The 22,351-nt window shown below is 41.4% G+C and overlaps 1 protein-coding gene across 1 annotated transcript in view; it reads right to left on the bottom strand.

Annotated features, from left to right (window-relative positions):
* The window catches only part of T265_02890 (hypothetical protein), a gene marked incomplete at both ends in the record, with an annotated part of 48,863 nt that overhangs the window by 7,890 nt on the left and 18,622 nt on the right, over positions 1 to 22,351 (bottom strand). The window contains one exon of the mRNA XM_009167243.1: positions 2,012 to 2,106. Within this exon, the coding sequence (XP_009165507.1) occupies positions 2,012 to 2,106 (95 nt within the window). The remainder of the gene's footprint in view (positions 1 to 2,011; positions 2,107 to 22,351) is intronic.

Here is a 22,351-nt window from a genome sequence, read left to right as displayed (position 1 = left end):
GCGCTACTCCTATCTGGAACGAACGTTTGCGAAATAAGTCATTCGAACATGGGATCTTCGATTATGTCGATCGGTCGGTGCTGTTGACCACACTTTTTTCAGTCATGTATGCCAAAAGTTTCTGAACGTAATACAGGCCATGTATTCAAATACTTCTATGCGTGTTCTATGCGTGTGCTCCCCAAACGCTTCTATACAACAACTACTACTAGGATACTCAGTGTCGCTGCTCTTGTTCAATTTCGTCATTGAGAAAAGAATGCGGCGAACACTGGAACGTATTCAGGATCCCGATGTGAAGCCGAACATTGTCCTGAAGATGCCGATGTGAAGCCGAACATTGTCCTGAGTAGTTAATCAGTAATGTAGTCTATTACGGCCACATTAGCAACAGCTGTACGCACTGGCATATCACTTCCAGTAGTTTTTTCGTACAATGGGTCTGAGCTGCAAACTCTCAGCACAGCGTGGAGTGAAAAATTGCTGCCGAAAAGTGCCTACTCACCATCCTTCAGTAGTTTGCACAATCTGGTTTAACACAATTTCCGTGGATGAACCATTGGACTGGACCAATTCGATCAAATTCTTTCCTCCTGCTGAGAATTTCATGCCGTCAAAACTAACGGAAATGCAGAAGGCTTTCAGCTCGTGATGTTGTCATTAGACTAGGTGCTTGCTGCCTTTTCGGTTACATAGTCCCGACTAGCTTGAATTGCTGTGGCATGTTGTAGTGCTCCTCACTTTATCTGAGCCGATGATACCACCGCAACGCTGTTAGGCTCCGCACAGTTGTGATTTGTTCACAATAATATGACTATTGCCTAAACTTTGGCCTTCATTTAGTGATGTGTTGTCCAAAGATAATGGAACGTTAGTTCAGCGTACATGAACTCCTAAGCTGATCTACCGGCTACAGTGAAAGTTATGAGCTTTTCACTTTCTATGCAGTTGGAACTGGTCTCCGTAAATCAGTTCGAAGCATCTATCTATCTGAACAAATGTAACTGGAAATCAGGCAGTGGATCTCAATTATTGGCTGTGGGAAAACTGAAAACTGTCGGCTGCAGCTTGTCATTTCTAAAAAACGTGGTGAACGAAATGTATGGACCATTTCAGGTTACACGCTGCTTTACCAGAAGCCTTCAAGCATTATCTATTACGGAAAGAGAATGTCTCATCATTTGCTCTGAATATCCAAGCGACGCTTAATATAGTACCTACGATTTTTATGGGACGCGTTATCTACACACTTAACTGATCTGTGTCAGCATATGCCTACGTACAACGTGAGTATTTTACTCTCTGTATTCGCACGCACTCTGCACCAGTTTAGTCTTTCTTATTTCACAACGTTCATAATATGAACGTGATCGGAAATTTATTCTACTTCAAGGAGCTTCCTATGTAGAAGCAGTAGTTTCGAACTATTTATATAGATGGTATGTAACTTCATAGGCCATCAGATGGTAAAAGTCCTGGGAGTTAGCTGAATTTTCTCACTTGGTCGCGCAGACTACTATCAGATTTTCCGAACGGAAACCACTAGCTGTAAAATTCTGTGAATCGGTCTACATGAATCGTGTTAAACTTGGTGATTTCCACTGGAGTATTCGTGTACAAAAATTAAGGGGAAGCAGAACCAAAGCTGATGCTAACCGTGGTCAATCCAAGGCTCCATCAAAGCAGTGATTAACTTGAACGAACTGGAAAAGCTTTCCCCAGAGTTGTTCCTTCCATAAAAAACCCCACCTATCACTCTTCAAAGTTCTCAAAATATTCTCTTCTTGAACAGAAGAAATCCAGTGGCAATGTTTAGTGAAAGTTGGAAATAGTACCCAGTATTAGCAAGTGGTGACGGTACCGCATTGGGAATGCTATCACTGAGCGGCACTTACAAATAGATGCATTCGTGGACAAGAAGGCTCTACACAAAACGTTGAAAAAAACGAGCAGACCATCTGATGATTTACGCCAACGATCAACGTGCAGGGACTATTAAATCTCCACTCACTTGTAATACTTCGGTGGCGGAACACCCAGGGTACGACTCACATCGTCAATAGTGATCACTCCCTTGTCCTGTGCATCAAACAGTTTGAACCAAGTCTGAAAGAAAAGTACCACTGAATGTACTTTGCACTACTGCGTTTGCGGATTTAACACGAAAAAAACGAATTTCCCATCGAACCTGTTGGCAACTAATGTCACTTAAAGAGTGAAACCGGGAACTCTCCTTATGACGAACTGCTGACTGCCCACAAACATCCATTGTTAGGCCTGGAGTCAGAAAGGAGAAGGCTGTCTGTTCGCCAGTCATCATTGTTTTATACAAAAATCAAAAGAAAGTTCCACTTTGCTTCTTCCCATCTCTATATTATGTTGATATCACAACAGGTAGTAGAGAGTCGCAGTTCACTTCCACTCCGAACAAAAAATTGTGAAATTACGCGAACGAGCCTTGTCGCCGAGAGGGCAGCCTGAGTGTTGGGACAAATGGTGGTGACTATCACTCAAAGCTTCTTTCGAGAATTGCGTCTATTGCATACTCTTAACCTGAATGTGTCCGCTACTATCCGCGTCTTTGGTAAACTCTAGACAGAAATTTTCTTTGGGATTCCGTTTGTTAGATCATCAAGTAGGTCAAGAAGTTTTGTGTGGTTGAAAATTACAATCCTTCAACAGCGAATTTGGCATTATTTCACCGCTAATGTAGAGATGGTTGGCGGTATAAAGCATTCACACGAAAATATGTGTAGTAAAAGATAAGCTTCAATTTAAGTGCCATTCTCATTCCAAATCTGCCCATTTTCTTAAAGTGCTTTTTGAGCTCGTATGTATGATGAACCAGCCAGCGCTGGAGACTTGTGAAGTACAATACAGTCGATAGCGCATTAATCTATTTCCGCACAACGTGCACCACACTGGCTGTGAAGATATTCAATAAAGTTTTTTTGGATACTGAAAAATCCGCCGAGAGCCCACTGACGGTTTTGTCCTTTCTAAGGCTCATCAGATAGACGTACGTAGGTTCCGAGGGCTGACTTGAACAACATGCCGAACCTTCTCGGAAAGAGTACTTTCTCTAAGGCAGATCCAACGATAAAAATTTGTGGATGAAAGATGTCGTTTCTTTGGCAAAATGTACATTTTTAAGAGTCTGCTTATAGAGGAAACACTTGTCCGTTTGCCGTGGTACAGAAGCACATTGTTCTTGATTGCTAAATTATGGGAGGCTTTACCTAGTTATTCCAATGGACTTCATTCCTGCTCACAGCTATGGAACATAAGGAGCCACTCGGGTNAGCCACTCGGGTCTCTTCAGCTGAGACATGGATCCAAATTTCCGTTGATTTTATTTCGGCTGCATATCTCAAAATGGAAATATTTAAGGATAAACTCTTCTACAACTCAGCTTGAGTCTTCAGCGTATCTACCGTTCATAATACCTTCTAATTATGCTTGCGGCACAGGGATCACTTCATGTTTCACCTGAAACGATTTTTAGGCGATCGGAGCGTTTTACTCGGCATAATCGATGGAAACTGTTGGCCTTTCTGATGGGTTCTCAAAAGAGCGGAAACGACAATGGACTCTCCAAGAAGTTTAATCCACCAGATATGTAATATCCTATCGGGGACAAGGCTTCGATAACATGATTTTCCTTCCAAGTGGAAGGTGTGGCGACCCTGTGCAGCAAATTCAGCTAAAAAATGCTATGAATTCATTTGAATCATTCCCTTAGTGCAGTTTTCATTTGCTTATTATTGCTCCTTATAAATAGCTACCTAATGTCACCGAGGAAAAGATTTGAACTGAGTGATATTTCGTCTTTCCAGTAATGTGGATATAGAACTTTAATATGTTATGACCAGCACGGTCGTTTCCATCCTTTTCGTTGAAAAGTTGTATGCCGAAACTTGTTGGAAAATATTTTTTGTGTTTGTGTTATGTGGGGGATATTTATATATCCGTATATTTATTGCTTATTTTATTATATATAATAATGCAACGAAATTGCATTATGTGTTATATATTTTATTATATTTAATATTTTATTAGAATTTTGGATGTAGGTATTTTCGTACTTTCCATTCATTTAGTACATCTTGAGGACTGTGTCTAATCGTGGGGTCGGTTAATGAGCGGTTTTCATCTGAATCTAACCTGTCAGTTGACAATAGTCTATACAACTGAACGTCTGAGCATTCTTTATGCTGAATCAAATGCAGTGCTGCGAGGGAATAAAATCGGTGGACGAACATGCGCGCTATCAGCCGGCCTAAACGTAGCGGAATGACAATGAGCACCGGCACCAGTCACCTGTTTATCATCAAGCTGCCAGCGTCATCCGTTAGCTCTTTACTTCTCAGCGTAATACTGCACCTGTGTCAAAGTGTAACCATGCAAGTATTACCAGAATAGTCCTATTAGGGCACCATCAAGGTGATAACTAATAACCTAGCGGTATTCCATCAACCCGTCATAATGATCCTCTCAGCCTTAGTATGACAACGTCCGGCGGAATCGAAAACATTTTGGATCAAACTCCAGTACACAGTTTAGGCCAATCAGGATGCATGCCATCGGATCGCATAGCTGAACAACTGCCACATGAAAACTTCGGAACAGTTTTCAAAGCTGAGGAAGACCCAAACTACGGTAGAGACAGAACTAGGTTAGTTTGAGTAGCACTAACTGAGATTCTAGTTCATCTGAAAATCTACTACTGGACAGATGCCCCTGGAAAAATATCACACATGCAGAGATAAGAAGACCCGACGGTATTCGAACGAACCGCAACACCAATAAACTTATATATCTGCTTAACATGTGGGTCTATCTGTGTGAGCAAAGTCGGTCTCTTGAGGCACCATTGTTTCAAAGCTGTATGAGTCACGAAACTAGGATGATTTCGCCCTATTAACGGATGAGCTTATGCCTTTACTGTACCTGTACCGCCTGTTTATACATGACGGCTGAAAGGGTTCGTCCTAGGAAACTCTCGGTGGAAGGGACTGTGTGATATTGTGCCGGCACTTGCGGTACTATACTAAAACTTGAAGGATATGAGGGTTGATATCAGTACCCTCATCGTTTGGTGAGGAACGGATGCTGCCTGTGACATCCTTGTGCTTAGAATAGATGACGGATCTTAACAAAAATCTGAGAGTCCGTTCGCGATTTTTCCCTTCGCCCTTGCATCGGATTCACCGGTTCACCGCGGGGAGCCCTACTGGCTCTGCTGAAGCCTTTTGTGTTGTCACATCGACATAGCTCATCAAAAATTGCAAATAGGTTTTTCGTTATTGGCTTTACCGACGAATTGGACGGGATAGCTCAAGTTGTTAGAGGGCGAATTTACTGACCGGGAGGTCCGAGGTTCGAAACCGACCTCTGCCACTCAACTTCCCCCGTCCAGGCTTGGGCAACCTGGCAGTATCTCAGCCCTCGGGTGGCATGGCAGCTAGGCATTGGAAAAGTATTACAGCTAAACTACTTTTTCTATCCTTCGGGTGGCATGGCAGCCAGGCATTGGAAGAGTATTACAGCTAAACGATTTTTTTAATTTTTTTTTCACGATGAATTAGTTTTCAAACTTCTACAGGGGGACGAACATACACCTGGTCAGCTGCTCCAATCAACTGCACCACCGAAAGTCTCCTACGACCTGCTTAACCGAAATGGGCAGTGCTTTGAAATCAAGAGACTGAAATATACAAACACATCTTGCCGTCCAGTTAATCGTTTCAACTCAGGTTACTTCTCGCTTTCTCGTCATGCCGTCTTATGGTTTTATGTAGCTTGAGGTCATACTGCCACAATATACGTAGCACACAGGATTTAAAACCACAGTGCAGTCAACAAGCCTACTGAGATTAAAAATTGTGCTCATTGATTCTCCTAGTAATGGCACCAGTTGAGCTCAGGTATCTAGTTACATCGGCTTCTGATAAACTGGTGGAACTTGAGTGTCCATCGATTGCCTATTCTCCGTCTTTTAGAGCCGGGTTATTTTTCGTAAGCACTCGCTCATTGAACCGTGGATAGTCGTCGTTCACTTTCTGTGACATAAATGGTGGGTGCACTCGATCACCACAAGCTAATTTCAGCGGCAAATCAAACACTCACGACGCATCGATTAGCAGGGCTTTCATGCTAGATAACGTAATTACTATTTACATTGAACCGTGGATAGTCGTCGTTCACTTTCTGTGACATAAATGGTGGGTGCACTCGATCACCACAAGCTAATTTCAGCGGCAAATCAAACACTCACGACGCATCGATTAGCAGGGCTTTCATGCTAGATAACGTAAGTGATTACTATTTATTTTACGTTGTGTCGACTTGATATCCAGGTACGATGTGACCCTAAGCACCAAGAGCATTTGGTTAGTACAGCTAAAAAGAACACGGTAACCTGATATGAAGCAATCGATTGCTCGTTGCAATGAACAAGCTTCAGTCTGCTCCAATCTCCGTAACCCAAGAAATGCAGCCTGTTTTGCGTGACAACACTGGAGTCCTACACTCAAGTGGCCTGTTAAACCACATGGCCAGCTGTATGTTCGAATCCCGGTAAGGTGGTGCAAACCCCATTAATGTGCACACCATTAATGAATAACAGACGCACATTTTCATCATTATCATCGACAGCATGACATCAGTGTTCAACACCAATGCTTCACTACCGTAAAACCATGATTTATTTGAAGCCTTATTGTAAAGTAGAGAATAAAGGTGGACGGGGGAGGGACTTAGTGCTAGCTTAACACAATCATTTCGAAGTGCCTATACTTCCAGACATTCACTCAGGCGATCTGGATAGAAACTGACAACAAGAACGCCACTGACATCGGTTTGCAACCATTTCTTGTAGTGTCTCCAATCAGGCACAATGAGGATCTAGTGCGTCTAGTGTTTTAGTTATTTCCAAAAGACAATGCCTTATCAGATTCCAGACAAACAACTCTACACGGGGAAATAAGGCTAATTTCAGTAAGCTGGGTAAGAACATGATGGATGAGAGTTTCACATGGGTTCCAGGTACGTCTCCGGTTGAAACTAAATTGGTACGCAGATAACTACGAGTAAGGCTAATCCTGTTTTTTTTGGTCACCAAAATCGTCCAGACAACCAATATCGCCTGAATAAAGCATAACTGGAAAAGGTCACATTGAAACCGTTTCAAAGGATATCACCTTCACATGGATGACCGTGTTTAGCGGCAGATCAACTGCGGGCCTGGAATGGGCTCTACCAAGCAAAAAACGCAGAGTGCGGTGGGTATTCGTAACTGAGCCAGTTTTATCAGTTCTGCTAATACCTTAGAGATCACTCAGAACTGGAGTGTGCAGCAGACAACGCCTTTTTTTCTCAGACAAGAAGCTGATGAGATTATGGTCACCTTCATTTTGACGTTATAGCATACCAGTAACAAGCGAACACCCGCAGCTCTAACCTTGTTCCATTTTGATGAACCGCACCTGGCCACAGAAGCCTTATTGACCGGATAACTCCTGCTAAATGGAGCAAACAAGGAAATATCAAGTAGCAGTACCTGTTTAGTGCTACGTGCTCAGCCAAGCAATGGTGATAGCGGATGGACCTCTGTAGTCTTCAGCACACATCAACCGATTTAGCTCAAATTTGCAGATTTGAGCTGGACCAAAATGACGGATAAGTTCACTGCAGTAGAGATAGTCAGTACTACTTGAAATGCTGGTTAAAGACTGAATTTGTAAGCTAAGTCCACACGAAGCCATAGGGTAAAGATTCCCGGTTGTGGGTGGTGAGTGTCTGAGACCCAGATGATTATATCGATTTGGAGGGCATTCCGCGCAAGAAAGAACGCTTTGACCTCCCTGTCTAAGGGGCAGACACCGAATACGTACACATTATATACATGTATGTAGATTTATATTAATAGAGACTTTAATCGGTCGAAATTTTTTATTGAGTTTTTCGGCGCTAATAAACTAACACTGTGGTGATGGTTAAAGGGTGAAAAATAATTTCAACTCTCAAGTAGCATAGCCCTGGGGACTTATCTGGACATGGTAACTTCCTGTAATGTGCAATTGGTGGAAAATTCAAAGCGACCATGTAACGGTAACCAACGGACAACTTGTATTCAATATTTAGCCGAATAAGAGATATGGACATCGCAAGGATCGGCCATACGCAGGCACCCAGATTTGTCTGGGAGCACTTAACCGCTAGCTTTAACCGAGCATTCAGTCCAGGTATTAAGCCTGGAAAAAGAGACGATAAAATTAGACTCCGCTCCAAGGTTTTTCAAATGTCCAACACTAGAGCCGATACGTGTGTATCAAACGATTCATCTCCGGTTGCTGGAACTAGAGAAGACGAGCGTAAATTCATGAGGAGGGTAGAATCATTGTGCACAAATTTCCACTAGCCCAAGAGTCAGCGCGTAATATATCGGTGAAAAAGCTACCAAGAAACGCAGGTGTATATCAGGAAACGGTGAAAAAGTTGACGATAGCAAGACATGTGTGGTACATATTGAATATCAGATAACTGGATTGCCACATACACCATAGACACTGATTGCCAGATGCAGAGTGACAAGAATCTGATTTGGAACGGAACAAAAGGTGGGCTTTATCGGTCATGTCTTATCCAACACAGTTCCATGGGTTTATGCCGGGCAAAGATTGCATAAAGGTTTTTCACTGTTTTTTTACAGTCCAGCAAGGAGATTTTCAATTGACTTGCTTGGAATAAAGTGAATAATCAGTGGGCCTTGCGAACATGATATCAGGAAAAAATCGAAGAATTAATGCAGCGACGCCAATTTGAAAGAGCGTTTTTTTTTTGGATATCTACTGCTTTTAAGACACGAGTAGGATGTTTATATTCAAAATTTTTTTGAGCTGCGAAAAACACCTGGACCTAGAGAGATACTTTCATGGGTCAAATGGCACGGTTATTTAATAGGAAGATGTTTTCTCGCATTTGTGAAAACACTGATGGAAGCCAGGGTCATGGCCAATTGGTTGTATACGAAGTGAACACCTTGATGGTTGTAGGTCAATGAGATTGACGCCACTCAATATCACTGCAAGAGTGAAGTGACACAGGTCCAAATTGGACTTTCAGAAGTAGAAATGATTAAATCGGTAGAAGACGTTAATAAAGGGTAATTACATGACGTCTCTAATTTCACGAAATTTTTAGGTATTTTTAATCAATTAACTTATTTAACTCCATTTAAGCAGAGCTTTTCCTGTATGTAGTTTCGGGAGAAACTTGGATATGTTACTCATCAGTTTGATGAGCAGTCCTCGATAGCAGATCACCGGCGTCGTCCTTTCGGGACATTATTCTAGAGTTTACGCTAATACCTTTTCGCATTTGGAAGCCATTTTCAGAAGTGTAGGGTTGAGATCTTTGTTTAAAAGCTAAGAAAATGAAGACGCGGGACTAGGAATTGACTACCTTGAGTTCCCCATTTACGAGGTTTTCAGACGAAATTGCTGCACAATAAAGCCTTGATGAACATTTGAAACCATGCTGATAATGAGGTTGTCATCTTTTAGAAGTTTATCGATTGGAATTAACCTCAGAATTCTACAAATCATATCTTGCGCCTGAAGGTTTACAGAATTTCTGCAATGAGTAGGTTTCGGGAAGTTCTAGTGAATTGAATTTAGTGGTTGACTCAATATGTGATACGAAGCCTGGGAATCTCACGCCATTAGCAAAGAAGCTTTGGACAACTTATAGACTCATTTGCATGCAAAGTTGGTTTTAACCAGAGGCTCACCTGGAACCCAGCTGAATCTCTAGTTTATGGTTTTTTTATCAGCTAAATGTTGCTGCCACATGTTTCAGAAGGTACAATATTCGTGATTCATTGTATGGGTGTATTACAATATTACTGGGTTTACTGAAAACTGTTCGAAAGCCCACGACTGGTGTCATCCGACTGGTTGATGAAGAAGGGCAAACGACCGTCAGGGGTGGCCGATTTTAAAAAAAGAATGGTGAATTTTCAGTTCTTTCTGAGGCAAAGTCTTTTCCTTGAAGTCGCGGCATTCCAACCACAAGGAATTACATATGATTTCGAGGCAAAAGGCGATCTGACTATCAACACACGCTTCACACATTGTCAGTTCTTATGGCAACCGAAGGCCTCTATCCACTAACGGATATACGTCATGTACACAGAGTGAACTATTCAAACATGTACAGTGATTACGTTAAAGCTCTGCAAAGAACAGTTTCGAATCTGGTCAAGTTGCAGAGAAATCGTGGAACCTAGTTCATGTGACTAGAAGTCTATGGTCCAGTTAGGCCGAATAAGCAGGTTTGTAATGCACATAGCTTTCCAGCTACCCATTATTTGAAATCCGAGTTAGACATACCACATTGTCATTAGAGGAATATTTGTGAAGAATCACCGAACTAGAGGAAGTCTTCAGATATTTTTATTATGGTGGTTGAACCATTAAAGTACAAATATATATTCATTTGTTTCACGTCTTTCGAGTCATACAGACAACAGGTGTGGAAGTCATACAAAGCAGTAACCCGCACCCCCATGTGCCGGTGAAGCTCGAGACAAGCGTAGAAGTTCCGCAGCGGGAAAGGATATTCGAACATTATTTGTCTTTCAGTCCTTACCACATTTCGACGAAAATCAGCGTGGCATCATCGACTACAAAGTTAAAGTACGTACCATCAAAGATTGTACCATTTATTGAACTTTTGCGATGCTGTCAGCATCCGGATGAAGGTTAAGGTTTTGAATGAATCCAAGTAACCCTGATGAGACTAATCTACCGAAAAGATGCGTCAGTTAAAGTCCGCCCCAGGTTTCCGACTGTGAAACGTGTATGTGCGGCCTTTAGCCGGACATATCAGTCTTGATCACAATTTGATTTATATTGTTCTCGGGGTGTACCTGGATACAAATGAAGACATCGTTAAAGGCTCACATCAACAGCCGATTGTTGCTCACTCCTATATCCGCTGGGATTCCTTTATCAAGGCCGTATTAACACTGACCATAAATTTGAAACTGCATACAAGTTTCTACTCTGCGCACAAAGAAGACCTCGGATCTCAATAATTCGAAACGTAAAATGGGAAAATGAGAAAACCTGAAGGTTAGCAAGGCATGCTGCTGAAGGAAGTCTTCGTGAACAAACAGAGGTTGAGTTGTGGAATTTTGTCTGGACTAGAAATGATCCATTAAATTTCACAAGACAGATATTTTATAATCACTCCACGATTAAAACGTAAACAAAAACTGGCAGTAAGACGGTCTTCGCGTCGGAAGCATCGTAGACATATCGTAGACACATCGTAGACATATCTGCTGGCCAAAAGTCGTCCAGCTACTGAACATCTGTTCATAGCTGGTAAACCACAGGCTGTGACCACTGCCGAACATGGTGCTGTGTGTAGGGTACTGATGCCAGTTTAAACCCAGGGGACTATGATTTATCTTTTCAAGGCTGTTAGACGCTCGAAGTATGGAGTCGTTCATCTTAAGCTGATTGAAATATAAACAACTTTGCTTTCCTCAGGGCAAACTATCTCCTTAGAGCGAGCGCTTGTAGTTCACGCCAAAGTTGTTCTCTCCTGGCAGCAACATCCTAAGTACAAAATGGATGTCAGAATAACCCGAACCAAAACTGACTTCCTCGATTCAAGGAATGCAGTATGTATTCAAGGGAATTAAGCAATCTACTCAAGTATTTTTATATTAACTAACCCACCGAACTGTAGGGCATGATAGATAGTATTGTCCTATAAATATGTTCGATGGATTGAGATGCATTTGAACACGGGGTTTGAGAAATTTCGCTTAGAGGAAACACAGATGAACTATGCGGCAATAGAGTTGTGAATCGAGTTTGGGTTTTGACGGTCGCCTAGATTTCTTAAGATCATAATGCAAAATTGATTTTTACAAGTTCATAGTATACGTGCAACAATGTCACGGGCTTTGAGTTGCTTAATCTTTCGAAAATAGAAAACAATAGAAGCCGGTCGCAGATCTCATTTAACTGGTACAAAAGGAAGAAGGAAATTGGAGAAAGCTTGATCTCTGTGATTGGTCTTCTTGGTTAATACATCGCAGATTTTAATGGCACTAGTTGGAATTCAGTGTTTACTGGACTGACGTCAATAGCACACAGGTCTACGGACTATGAACCACTGCTTTCCATGATTATGTCTGACGTTGATGCCTTCCATTTGACTGCATGAGTAATAGGCCTATATGCTATCTCACGCATGCAGGACAGTAGACTGATGAAGTTGTTGTGAAAGTATGTACGCAATAAAGAAATACATCTTGAGCTTGGTTTGGACAGGAACAGATTCAGCCGCCCAAAAAATAGGTTAGAAGTGCCTAGACCTAAAAAAAAATGTAGACCCATGTGGCTTTTGAGGCATTTAGCTACGTGGAGGTGCTGACGTTCTGCTAGTAAATTTAAGCGTGTTGCCCTAAAATTACTCGCAAAGGGCTCGGCACTGAGTAGTGGATAAACTGTCGGAATGCAGTGAAATGCACTTATTTGCAAACCAATTCGGTTTTTACGGGAGATTCACCTGGAACAGCTGGATTTCTCATTTATGATGTTTCTCTTTGTATGAAGGTGAGTTCAAACAAAAAAGAAGTTATCAGATGAGAGATCAGTTAATTAGGTGGAACTACTCGGAGTACGAACTGGTACTCCTTCAGGAATCGTTTAGGCAGGACTTTTCGCAGTTCGTTCCGGAAGGACTTGGTCGGGACTCAGAGAAAAATGACGTGTGGAGATACTGAGTAAAATTCCTGGTCTGCTCAGTACAACCTTTAAAACTGGGGAGATTTCCTGAGAACAGACGGATTCGTACTAGATGGAAGCAAATCAAAGCACAAGGCAAACCGCTTCGAATAAAACAGATCGTATCTACCAACTGTTATTTGATTTGAACCGATTTGTGAAATTTTTAAACATGTTAGGGAGCTTCAAAGGCTCTTCCAACTGCTTAAGATGCAGGTTGTTTTTTTCCAAAAAGTGCTCTGTTAGAAAGATTAATATCTCAAAATAGTCGCTTTGGAAAGATTACTGTCCAACAATGTCTCAGATTAAGTCTGAATGTCTGCACCGATAAGATAGCTGGTGGACATAAATCGACGAGTGTTACCTCTTGTGAGAGAAGCAAAAATGTTTCAAACCCTGACATCAGCTGGCACTGTCTGAAGGCTGGATATGGCCCACGAGCTGTCCTTTGATTGCTCCCAATCTAATGTACTTAATCTCCTGATGGTATACTCATTCTAACGCACGACCAGCAAGTATCGCTTCTGCAAGTTCGCCGACAAAAAGTCAGTCTGGGGCTTTGACTAGTTGCCTGTTCCGGAAAACAGCAACACCGAAGGGTGTTGGAATATCTCACAGGCGAACCATGGAAAAAAACGAAGAAGATATGATAAGGAACATAAGGTAAAATGGTGCACATTAGTTCGACATGTACCGAAATTCCATCAACCACAACTTAACCCCTCATAATATGAATGTATTTGCCAAAACCCACAAAACCTGTTTGGGAAACCCCGTTACAGCTAGAGTTTCACCATTAAGACGTCAGAAGCCTGACACATGAGAGTATACTTCTGCCAAGCAGCCATTCTAAAACCCTCAATAAGTCTTTCCATGAAGGGCACATCTTTATGGACTTCGATCGTGTTATCACAGCCTAGAAACCTTAAAACAGACCGTAGAATGTGGAAACTAATGAGAAAAAATGACTAGAAAAGCGTGCTAACTACGCAGTTTCCTCACTTTTTATCCAGCTAGCAATTCACAATCTTGTTGCGTCATTCCGTAGGCTCTGAATAGAATTAGTTCATGAAACATTTATTCGAATAGTGGTGGATTCTCGATGCAACTTATCTTCCAATTATTCCGTCATTTTTTAATCCCAGGCAACTTCATCTTGCCTCTATTCAACCCAATAACTCAACATTCCACCATCGAAATCTAGATAAACACATGTTAAATTAGCTCAAAAGCATGGGATAGCTGTTTCCTTTCTTACTAGAGGTATTTATCTCCGAACGTACTCTGTATATCCATGGAAGTTAGATTTTCTAACCTCCCAGAGAGATTCCACACCGGTTAATCAGCGGCACGGCTTAACTTATCCAGAATATCTATTCATGAACTTCTATGGTCAGTTCCAGAGAATAAGAAAAGAGCAATATGTTGGTTCTGAGCTTTTCAGCTCAGGCCAAAATTATCATTCAGAGTGAAATCAGGTATTGAAAATCCGACATTATTACAGCAGTTGAAGATATCCTAGATTTGTTCCAATGTGCAGTACCGTCGTTTTCGATGACCGGTAACTACGTTTCCCTTCGATTGACCACCCCTGACCCAGCTAAGCAGAACGCGCACCAGGATACCAATATAAGAAGTATGTAGTGATCAACATGATTTGAAGGTTAAGTTAAAACTACTCGAACTATGATGTGAATTCGGTCAACTTTTATCCCAACAATTTGTTTGCCACTATCCATAGCGAAATTCACGTGATTTGGCCTGACACTTCCGGCGAATTAGGATTAACTGAGGATGCATTTGCTTCAAGAGTAGCACTCGTCATCGCGGGTTATCCGGCATTGTGTGAGAACAGTCGATTAAATCCTGAGATCACGGTTCCTCGGTTCACGCTGAACCACCAAAGTTTTCACCACATTCTAGCTTCGTGCCAACGTACGATAACAGATTTCGTTGGGCCCAGTGACAGCTTCATTGAAGCACGAAAAAATTCAAGAAAACACCTGAAGGATCTTTAGGAGAAGTAATTTCAGTTGCACATTGCTTGAAAATATTGTAACCTATGAATATAGTATTGCCTTCTTATTCATAATGGCAAAATGCCAGTCTGCAAGTCTCCATGTAAGAGAAAAGCATGACCGCCCTTGATGGGGTCAAGCACTGAAAATACAGTTTGTCAGCCCTGTAGCCCACAACAACAAAATGACATCTAGCGTATTCGAAGGATTTTGTTAACTACAGGCCCGATATCAACACTATTGCCACCGTTGAAAGGAAGAGATCCATTCGCCTCGCGCAGTGCTTTATCGATCAACAGGAAATAATTGGTTACACCCATTAGATACAAAGTAAAAATTTCATTTGTATAGAGTATGTTTAAAGCGAACATTTCTAAACGTTCTGCCAAATTGAGCAATAATGAAAGAGCATTGCAAAGTGGTTTCATGTACCAACTTTCCATCAGATACGGGCTAGTGGTTTGGCACCTAACTAGACGCTACTCATATATTTCATCAGAAATATACACCGTTACTTCGCGATGGCTGGCACGGCTTCAAGCGCTCGATCATGAAGTGAACAAAATTCACGTATAGGGCTAATTGGCTTAAAAGTTTCATACTATCTGGTTATCTGGTCAGAATATCCGTTTTGGATGGCCACATTGTAAAGGTGTAGGTTGCGCTGTTTAGCTCAGCTCCCAAATGAGCAAGGAATTTCCCAAAACCTGAAAGACGAAATCTTGTTGTGAAATTCAGTAAAGAAGAAGAAGAATATGGAATACGAGCATTTTTTTACCGTCACGTATAGATCATGCACATACAGAACGGAGCGATGCCGCTTAATCTCGATTGTCAAAATGTTTCTGTTTACTTGGTGGACTCTTACCGCTTCCAACTGCTACACTTAAGCTGCAGGCACTGACGCAACATTTTCCGAGTGAAAATCAAGATTTATGAAAAACACCTGACCAGAATAATGCTTAGCCAGTCCTGTGACAACAAAACTCACAGAAACTGGGTCAAGCCTTTAGATGACAATTTAGATCGGTTGGATCCAATGGGTTCCAACTTTTCCCTGTGCATAACCCTGAAGAAAATCCTTCGCAATCCCGACGACGGATATCAATGGCTCCTTCAACATAGATCGGCTGTTAATCAGTGCTGCTCGATTCTCATCCTTATATATTATGGGCTATTGAAATTTTCCCCAATATTATTCGTCCCGTAGCAAGTCGTCTTGAACACTGTTCTTAGTCTCCATTCCAGTTTCTTATTCCAGTTGGTTGTTCTTCCTTTGCTTAGGACCGCTGGCCTCAAGCGATGTCGTATAGAACGCGCTTGCGACTTCTGTTCTAAGTACCAACCAGTAAGACTATTTCATTTGAAGTAGGAAAGGGATTGTTGAAACGTTATCAGGATTGTAGCCGAAAATCTTTGCCGTTCTTGCATGCCTGTGAAGTCGACCAATTTCTGTTATGCTCACTTACGGTATCAAGCTGGTCAAGCCAAATTTCGAAAATTGAACGCGATCTAGACAGCAGAGGATCGTAGATCTCCACATATACTAGAAAGACCTAATAATGACTTCACCAGGTGTAGACTGATGGTTATCTTAGCATGAACTCAGGTAGACAGAAAGGAACACCTGTAATGGTTTCCTCGAACCTCACTGATTCATATTGTAAATTCAGCTGATCCCGCAAGGGATGTCTCGTAGATGAACTAATTTGCATTACTGAAGCACGTAAACTCTAAAACAGTATACTATCTAAGGAAAAAATGAGAGAAGTATACAAAATGGGGAATTTAGTGTCATTTATTAGGCAGAAAAATGATGGATTGAGCTTCATAATTCAGCTACTCTTGATGATATACAGTAACTCCGTAATGTCGAAATATGCAGTCAGTCTTTCACTTACTTTCTTCAAAGCACATGAATTAGTGGATTATGCATAGATACAGTACGACTTGTTTTTTATTCAGAAACTGAGTTTTGAAGTTGTAGTTCTGCTATGGATCGATATCAACAGTGAATCCTTTTTGTATCTTAGATGCACTTTTTTAAGAACCCTGAGTAAATTAGCATGGTTCGCCATCAAGCATGAAACAAGTTACACCCAGAGTGAAACGCCTTTTTATGCGGAAATCTTAGATCAGGAGTGTCACTAAGAGTTAAGCAAATTTTAGCAGTCAGGAAAACAGTAAAAAAATATAAATTTTGCGAGCTACGGGAAGTAAAAGCAGCTTGATTCACCCTCTAGTGAAGATTTGTTCATTACTGGACTAGGTTTTCTTGGACAATCTGTACCAAAAAGTCACGATGCTCATCGGTAATTCGATTATGGATTATTAGAGAGTATAAACAGGTACAGTTTTTCTGCCTCCGTCAAGAACACTGTCAGACATGCTACTTGTAAGAGATCCAATGATATAGGTCTACTTGGATTCAACTATCTTTTATGCTGCATAATATTGCTCAGGAAGAGTGGGCTGCACCGATTGAAAAACCTTAATATTTGGAGCAATATTCTAAAAGTCGAGCTTGGTTGTTTGGCGCTTTCCATATTTTGAAAGAGAACCCAAAATGAATACGACTTTCTCATGTGCTTTTTTCTGTACCCTCTATCTAACTTGATTATTTTAAGAAAACGCTGTGCTGGATAAGCATCCAAATGGTGGTTAGTTAACAATCCGAATCTTTTTCGCTCACAGTGCATGAATTCTGTGGCGAATCCGCCTTCTCCATTTGTCACTCTGCCATCTCTGTCACGTTCTTTCCTGTCAGACCCTAAGGCTTCTTGATTGGAAAAGCATACTGAAAACTTTGCTTTTTAGGCATCGACAAGCAACATAACAGATCCAGGATACTACAGGCGGAGCGGAAATTTTACTGAACCATGTCTTCAAGACGGTTTACCCACTGACACTGTGAATTTACCTGTGAATGAATTAGGGTGTCTTTTGTGTGGCTTCAAAGCCAACCAACCTGAACTGCGAATGCATCTGTCTCAACCACACACGGGGTACGCGATTCTTAGCTTCAAAGTCAGTGGCTCACTACCTTATCAGTAGATAAATCGCCATAACTGGTGATACTCAATGTCCTTTTAAAGAATACTTTTTCTACTAGGCCTTAGTCCGGAACCTGATCCAAAAGAACCCCCCCCCATATAGAAAAAACCCTGATCTGTCTAACTGTGTCAACCACAAGCTTGAAAAGATGGAGGTCTGTGACACCGTTTTACCTAATGATGGTTTTTCAGGCAGGAGCTTGCCACTTGAGATGAAGCGAATCAAAGAGCCAACAGTCAGTGAAACAAGAAGCGAGTTTCTATGCTTAAATTTTAACCGTAAAGTTTATCTGAGGAGCACTTGTGGGTAAACCATGTTCATTCACTGGAAGCGCCAAGAACTTCCAAGTTCCAAAGGAGTTACGGGATTAAACGAACGTCCCAAAATATTAGTAAGCTCTGTGACGGAATTCTGTTTTGAGGGAAGGTGAAGGATTTACTGTTCAACTAGGTAACTCCTTAGAGCTAGAATAGTTTTAATTCCCAGGGTACGGTTTGGCTGACACCCGACTTCTATGTCTCTAATTAACCGTCTGGAAACAAGTCTACGTCACTTTCTAAAATAGCGGCGTTTTGACAAGAAAAATGCCAGAAGCAGCCAGCCCGACTCGCTCTTCTGGTAAATGATGTCTTGAACCCGGTTGTGAGCTTGTTAATTTTGCGGGGTACAAAAGAAAATGGGATGGGAATAAAGGAAAACCAGTTGGCAGTTGAACCATGACCAAGCAGAAATTCAAACTGATTGTGTTATACTATACGCACAGTGAAACAGATCGATAAAAAGCTACAGATTCTATCGGTGGGTAGCGATGAAAAACCAATATATTTAGGATCGTACTCTTACAACCGCAAAAAACAACTTCAGGCAGTCGACTGTCAAACAAAGTGATTTTCATAAGAGATCGATGTGGCCCCTCTTTAGGACGTAGTAAAGTGAGTTCTGTCGCCAGAGGTAAACAACCTAATACCGTCACCTAGCTCATTCTGGCGAACAGCTGTGACGTGACTTAGAATGAGAATCTTTTGCATGAAATGCTGACCATAAAGGACCTCTTATCTGCCCACACTACTTTGGAATCTAGTAAATTTTCGAGGGTCTTTCGTTTTATCCGTTATGCTCCAAGATAGAACTACCTCCGGAAATCCACCTTTGTCAGTTGTGAAGGTGAGCTAAAAGTGAGCAAACAGAAATATATAAAGACATGCACACAGCACTAAAGTGTTCCAATGAATCGTCATTTTGTGCAGTGAGTACCTATCCCAGTCAACGCCATCAATAATGTGCGCTGCGGGCTGTGAGCCTGTGAGTTAAACGAAACCTACAGAAGCATTCAGGTATTTCAAAATCGGCCTTCTATGAATTGTCGGACTGCTTCACAGATTAATTATCACGATATAGGACTTTGAAGCTCTTACAAGTGTTTGAGGCATCTTGGTATCACATTTTTCAAACCCAAGAATGACCATAAACCGGGTGAAAACTATCGGGTTCTCAGCATTTTGGAGGCCACATCTAGAATTATTTACTACTTCACTCCTACACCAGGTGAGATAAAGTTCGAAGCCTTACAGAACCGAGACAGATCCCAAGCAGTTTGCACTTGTGTCAGCCCAATTGCCGTATTCTGTACTACCGCACTATGTTTCGGCAACTACTGATGCCCAGCTTGATTGACTTTTGAGCAGTGATTAGTGCTGTCCATGGAACTCTCTTCGCCTCTTTTTTTAAGAGACTGGTGTGCTTAGGAAGTTGCTGGTTCCTGTTATTCACAAAAGTAGAGGGCACACATCACTTATCGTATTTTCAAGGTTGGGCGAGCGTCTTTGTAGTTGAGTAGTGCCCCCTGTAGCATTTTCACTACCGAGTTTCGAGTGCACAATGTGACACGTCAAACGGGACCAGTATATGCACTTGAGAACGGTCTTTTTCGAGTTACTAATCTCGGATTTAAGAAATTTGATTTCAATGATTTTAGTGTGTCCTGTAGGTTCGATAATTTGATGAAATATATAATGTAATGTTTCAAAAAGCCCTCCATCTTTCGGAGTTCATTCAACAACGATTCTTAGTGACTGGAATGAAATATGCGCAAAACTGTGTCGGTGGTTCTGCGTGCGTCTTCAGGAGACATTTCCGTGTAAAAAGACAGCCGATGACCCACATACCAGCCATGAAGTCTGATAAAAATTGCTTCAAATTACCTGATGTCTAAGGGTCCTATTACTGGAATTGGGTGTCTGACACTGTGTCGATCCTTATATGGATCGTTAGCTTGCTATCGGTGACATTTGCAACCGACCCATGCTCACACGAAGAACCATCGCACTGGTATCGAGAAAAAAGAACGGCCAATGCTCTCCGTGCAACTTTAAGCGTGATCATTATCTTTAAGTTCACCTACAAAATACCACTAGCTCCTCATTCAAACGTAACTTTCAGAATAGATAGCGCAAGCGTGGGAAACCGCTAGTGGTTTTCCAGTCACAAGTGATCTGGATAAGTTCAAATAGCTTACTATTGTGAACATATAATCAACGAAGGAAAAATAGTGAAAGAACTGTTGTACACCAAAGGTTGAATATTTCGGTGTTTATTCTTTGTCAGGAAGGTTACAGCAGTCGATAAACTAAAAGCGCCAATACCCGGTTTGGATTCATATGTGTATTTGTGCCAAGTTTGTACAGTGTGTGATATTGTATGCTGATTTCTTTCAAGGCAAGGCGCTAAATGTAAAAACTGTTCATGTCAGGATGGTATGCCAGATGGACATTAGCCTTTCGGCCAATGACAAATCTGCGCCAACCAAAGTGAAGAAATGTTGATATCCTTCTTCCGACTTACACAACTTTGGTGGCCATTTACAGCAACAGCTTCCACCCAAAAGCTTGCTAAATGATCTCTCAGGCCTGTTCTGGACAGTTCTGCCATGGTAAACCTATAAGAAACATTTTCGGATAGGTCGTACAGAGGAAGCTTAGATAAATTTCAAACCAATTTGTCTATTAGGTTACAGACGAGCGCAAAGCAAATTCGAGTGGTCTGAATGATGGTCTGCTGTCTAATTCGCTGTGCTGCTCTGGTCTGGTTTTAGGAAAACGTCAGTCATAATAATGATGCGTACAAAGTTCCTTGAAAACTTTCTATAATTCGTAGAGATACTCTTCTGAATAAGTCATCGGACGCGGTGCGGAGCGGTTCTAAGTGTTGATTTTATTGTGGATAAACTGAACTATTCAGAACAAACCATAAATGATTAGAATAACGCGTATGTGCAAGCTAAAGTAAGATCAGTTCATCGGACGCGGTGCGGAGCGGTTCTAAGAGTGGATTTTATTGTGGATAAAATGAACTATTCAGAACAAACTACAAATGATTAGAATAACGCGTATGTGCAAACTAAAGCGATTTAAGATCAGTTACACACATTCATTTTGTCAAAAAATCTGTTTGCAACAAATAAGCCTATATTATTTTCATCATCATCATCATCATCATCATCAAAGATAGCATGCCTTTAGTGTTAAACGCTTTAAATGCTTTAAATGCTTTGCTACCGTATAACCATGATTTATTTGAAAGCCTTATGATGAGTGAGAATAGACTTGGTGCTAGCTTACTACAATCCTTTCAGGGTGCCTATACCTCCGGACACTTATCTAAGTAATTTGAATACAAACGGACAACGAGAATGCTACTGATATCGGTCGGCAACCATGACTTGTAGCGTCTCCAACCAAGCGCAGTGCGAATCACATGGTCCCCGTCCTAGAAGGCAAGTGACAACGAAAGCACCCAAACGTCTCGTAATATCCTTCATACTCCTTTTTTATCCTCATGGGAATACACACTTGCCGCAATGAACGCATTCAATGAGGTAAACAGGGATTCACATGGTTGGTGCTTTTCTTTGGCAGTTGTGGCCTTTTGTAGGACTGAAATTCAAGTTAGTTTGAATAATATGCTTACGTTGTTGCATCAAGACCAAGCTGAAACTCTTGTTTTTGAGAGAAGGTGTACTGAGCTAAGCATATGTGAACAGAAATACTTCCATAATTTCTTTCTACTGGATGGGGGAATTCACCTTAGTAGGCCACTTCGTCCCGGTCCCAGTGGATTGAGCAGCAAAAGGTTGAAAAGGCCTTAGAAAAATTTGGCGCTTTCACCCCAAGTACACTCCAAAAACAATCATCATTTTTTTCAAGAAATCGGGTGATGTGAGATGTTTTCAAATGAGACTAATTTCACTTTGTTTACCATAATCCAAGATGTCCCTGAGCCGAATTTTTTCCACTGATTACTTGTGGTGCGCGTTTCTGATGCCGCCTAGTCAAGCTTGACTACTGGGTTTTGCAAATAAACCGGTGGTCACATGGCTTGTGTACAAAAACAATGAGTTTTGACAAGATATGCAAGGTCAACAGACAAATACAGTTATTTTACGCTCGACCATTTAGTGAAACCTCAGTCATG

Source organism: Opisthorchis viverrini (assembly GCF_000715545.1).
Source record: "Opisthorchis viverrini unplaced genomic scaffold opera_v5_40, whole genome shotgun sequence".
In the NCBI taxonomy this organism is placed as follows: Eukaryota; Metazoa; Platyhelminthes; class Trematoda; order Opisthorchiida; family Opisthorchiidae; genus Opisthorchis; species Opisthorchis viverrini.
The sequence above is the reverse complement of the archived record's forward strand: the minus strand, read 5'-3'. Positions and strand labels throughout refer to the sequence as shown.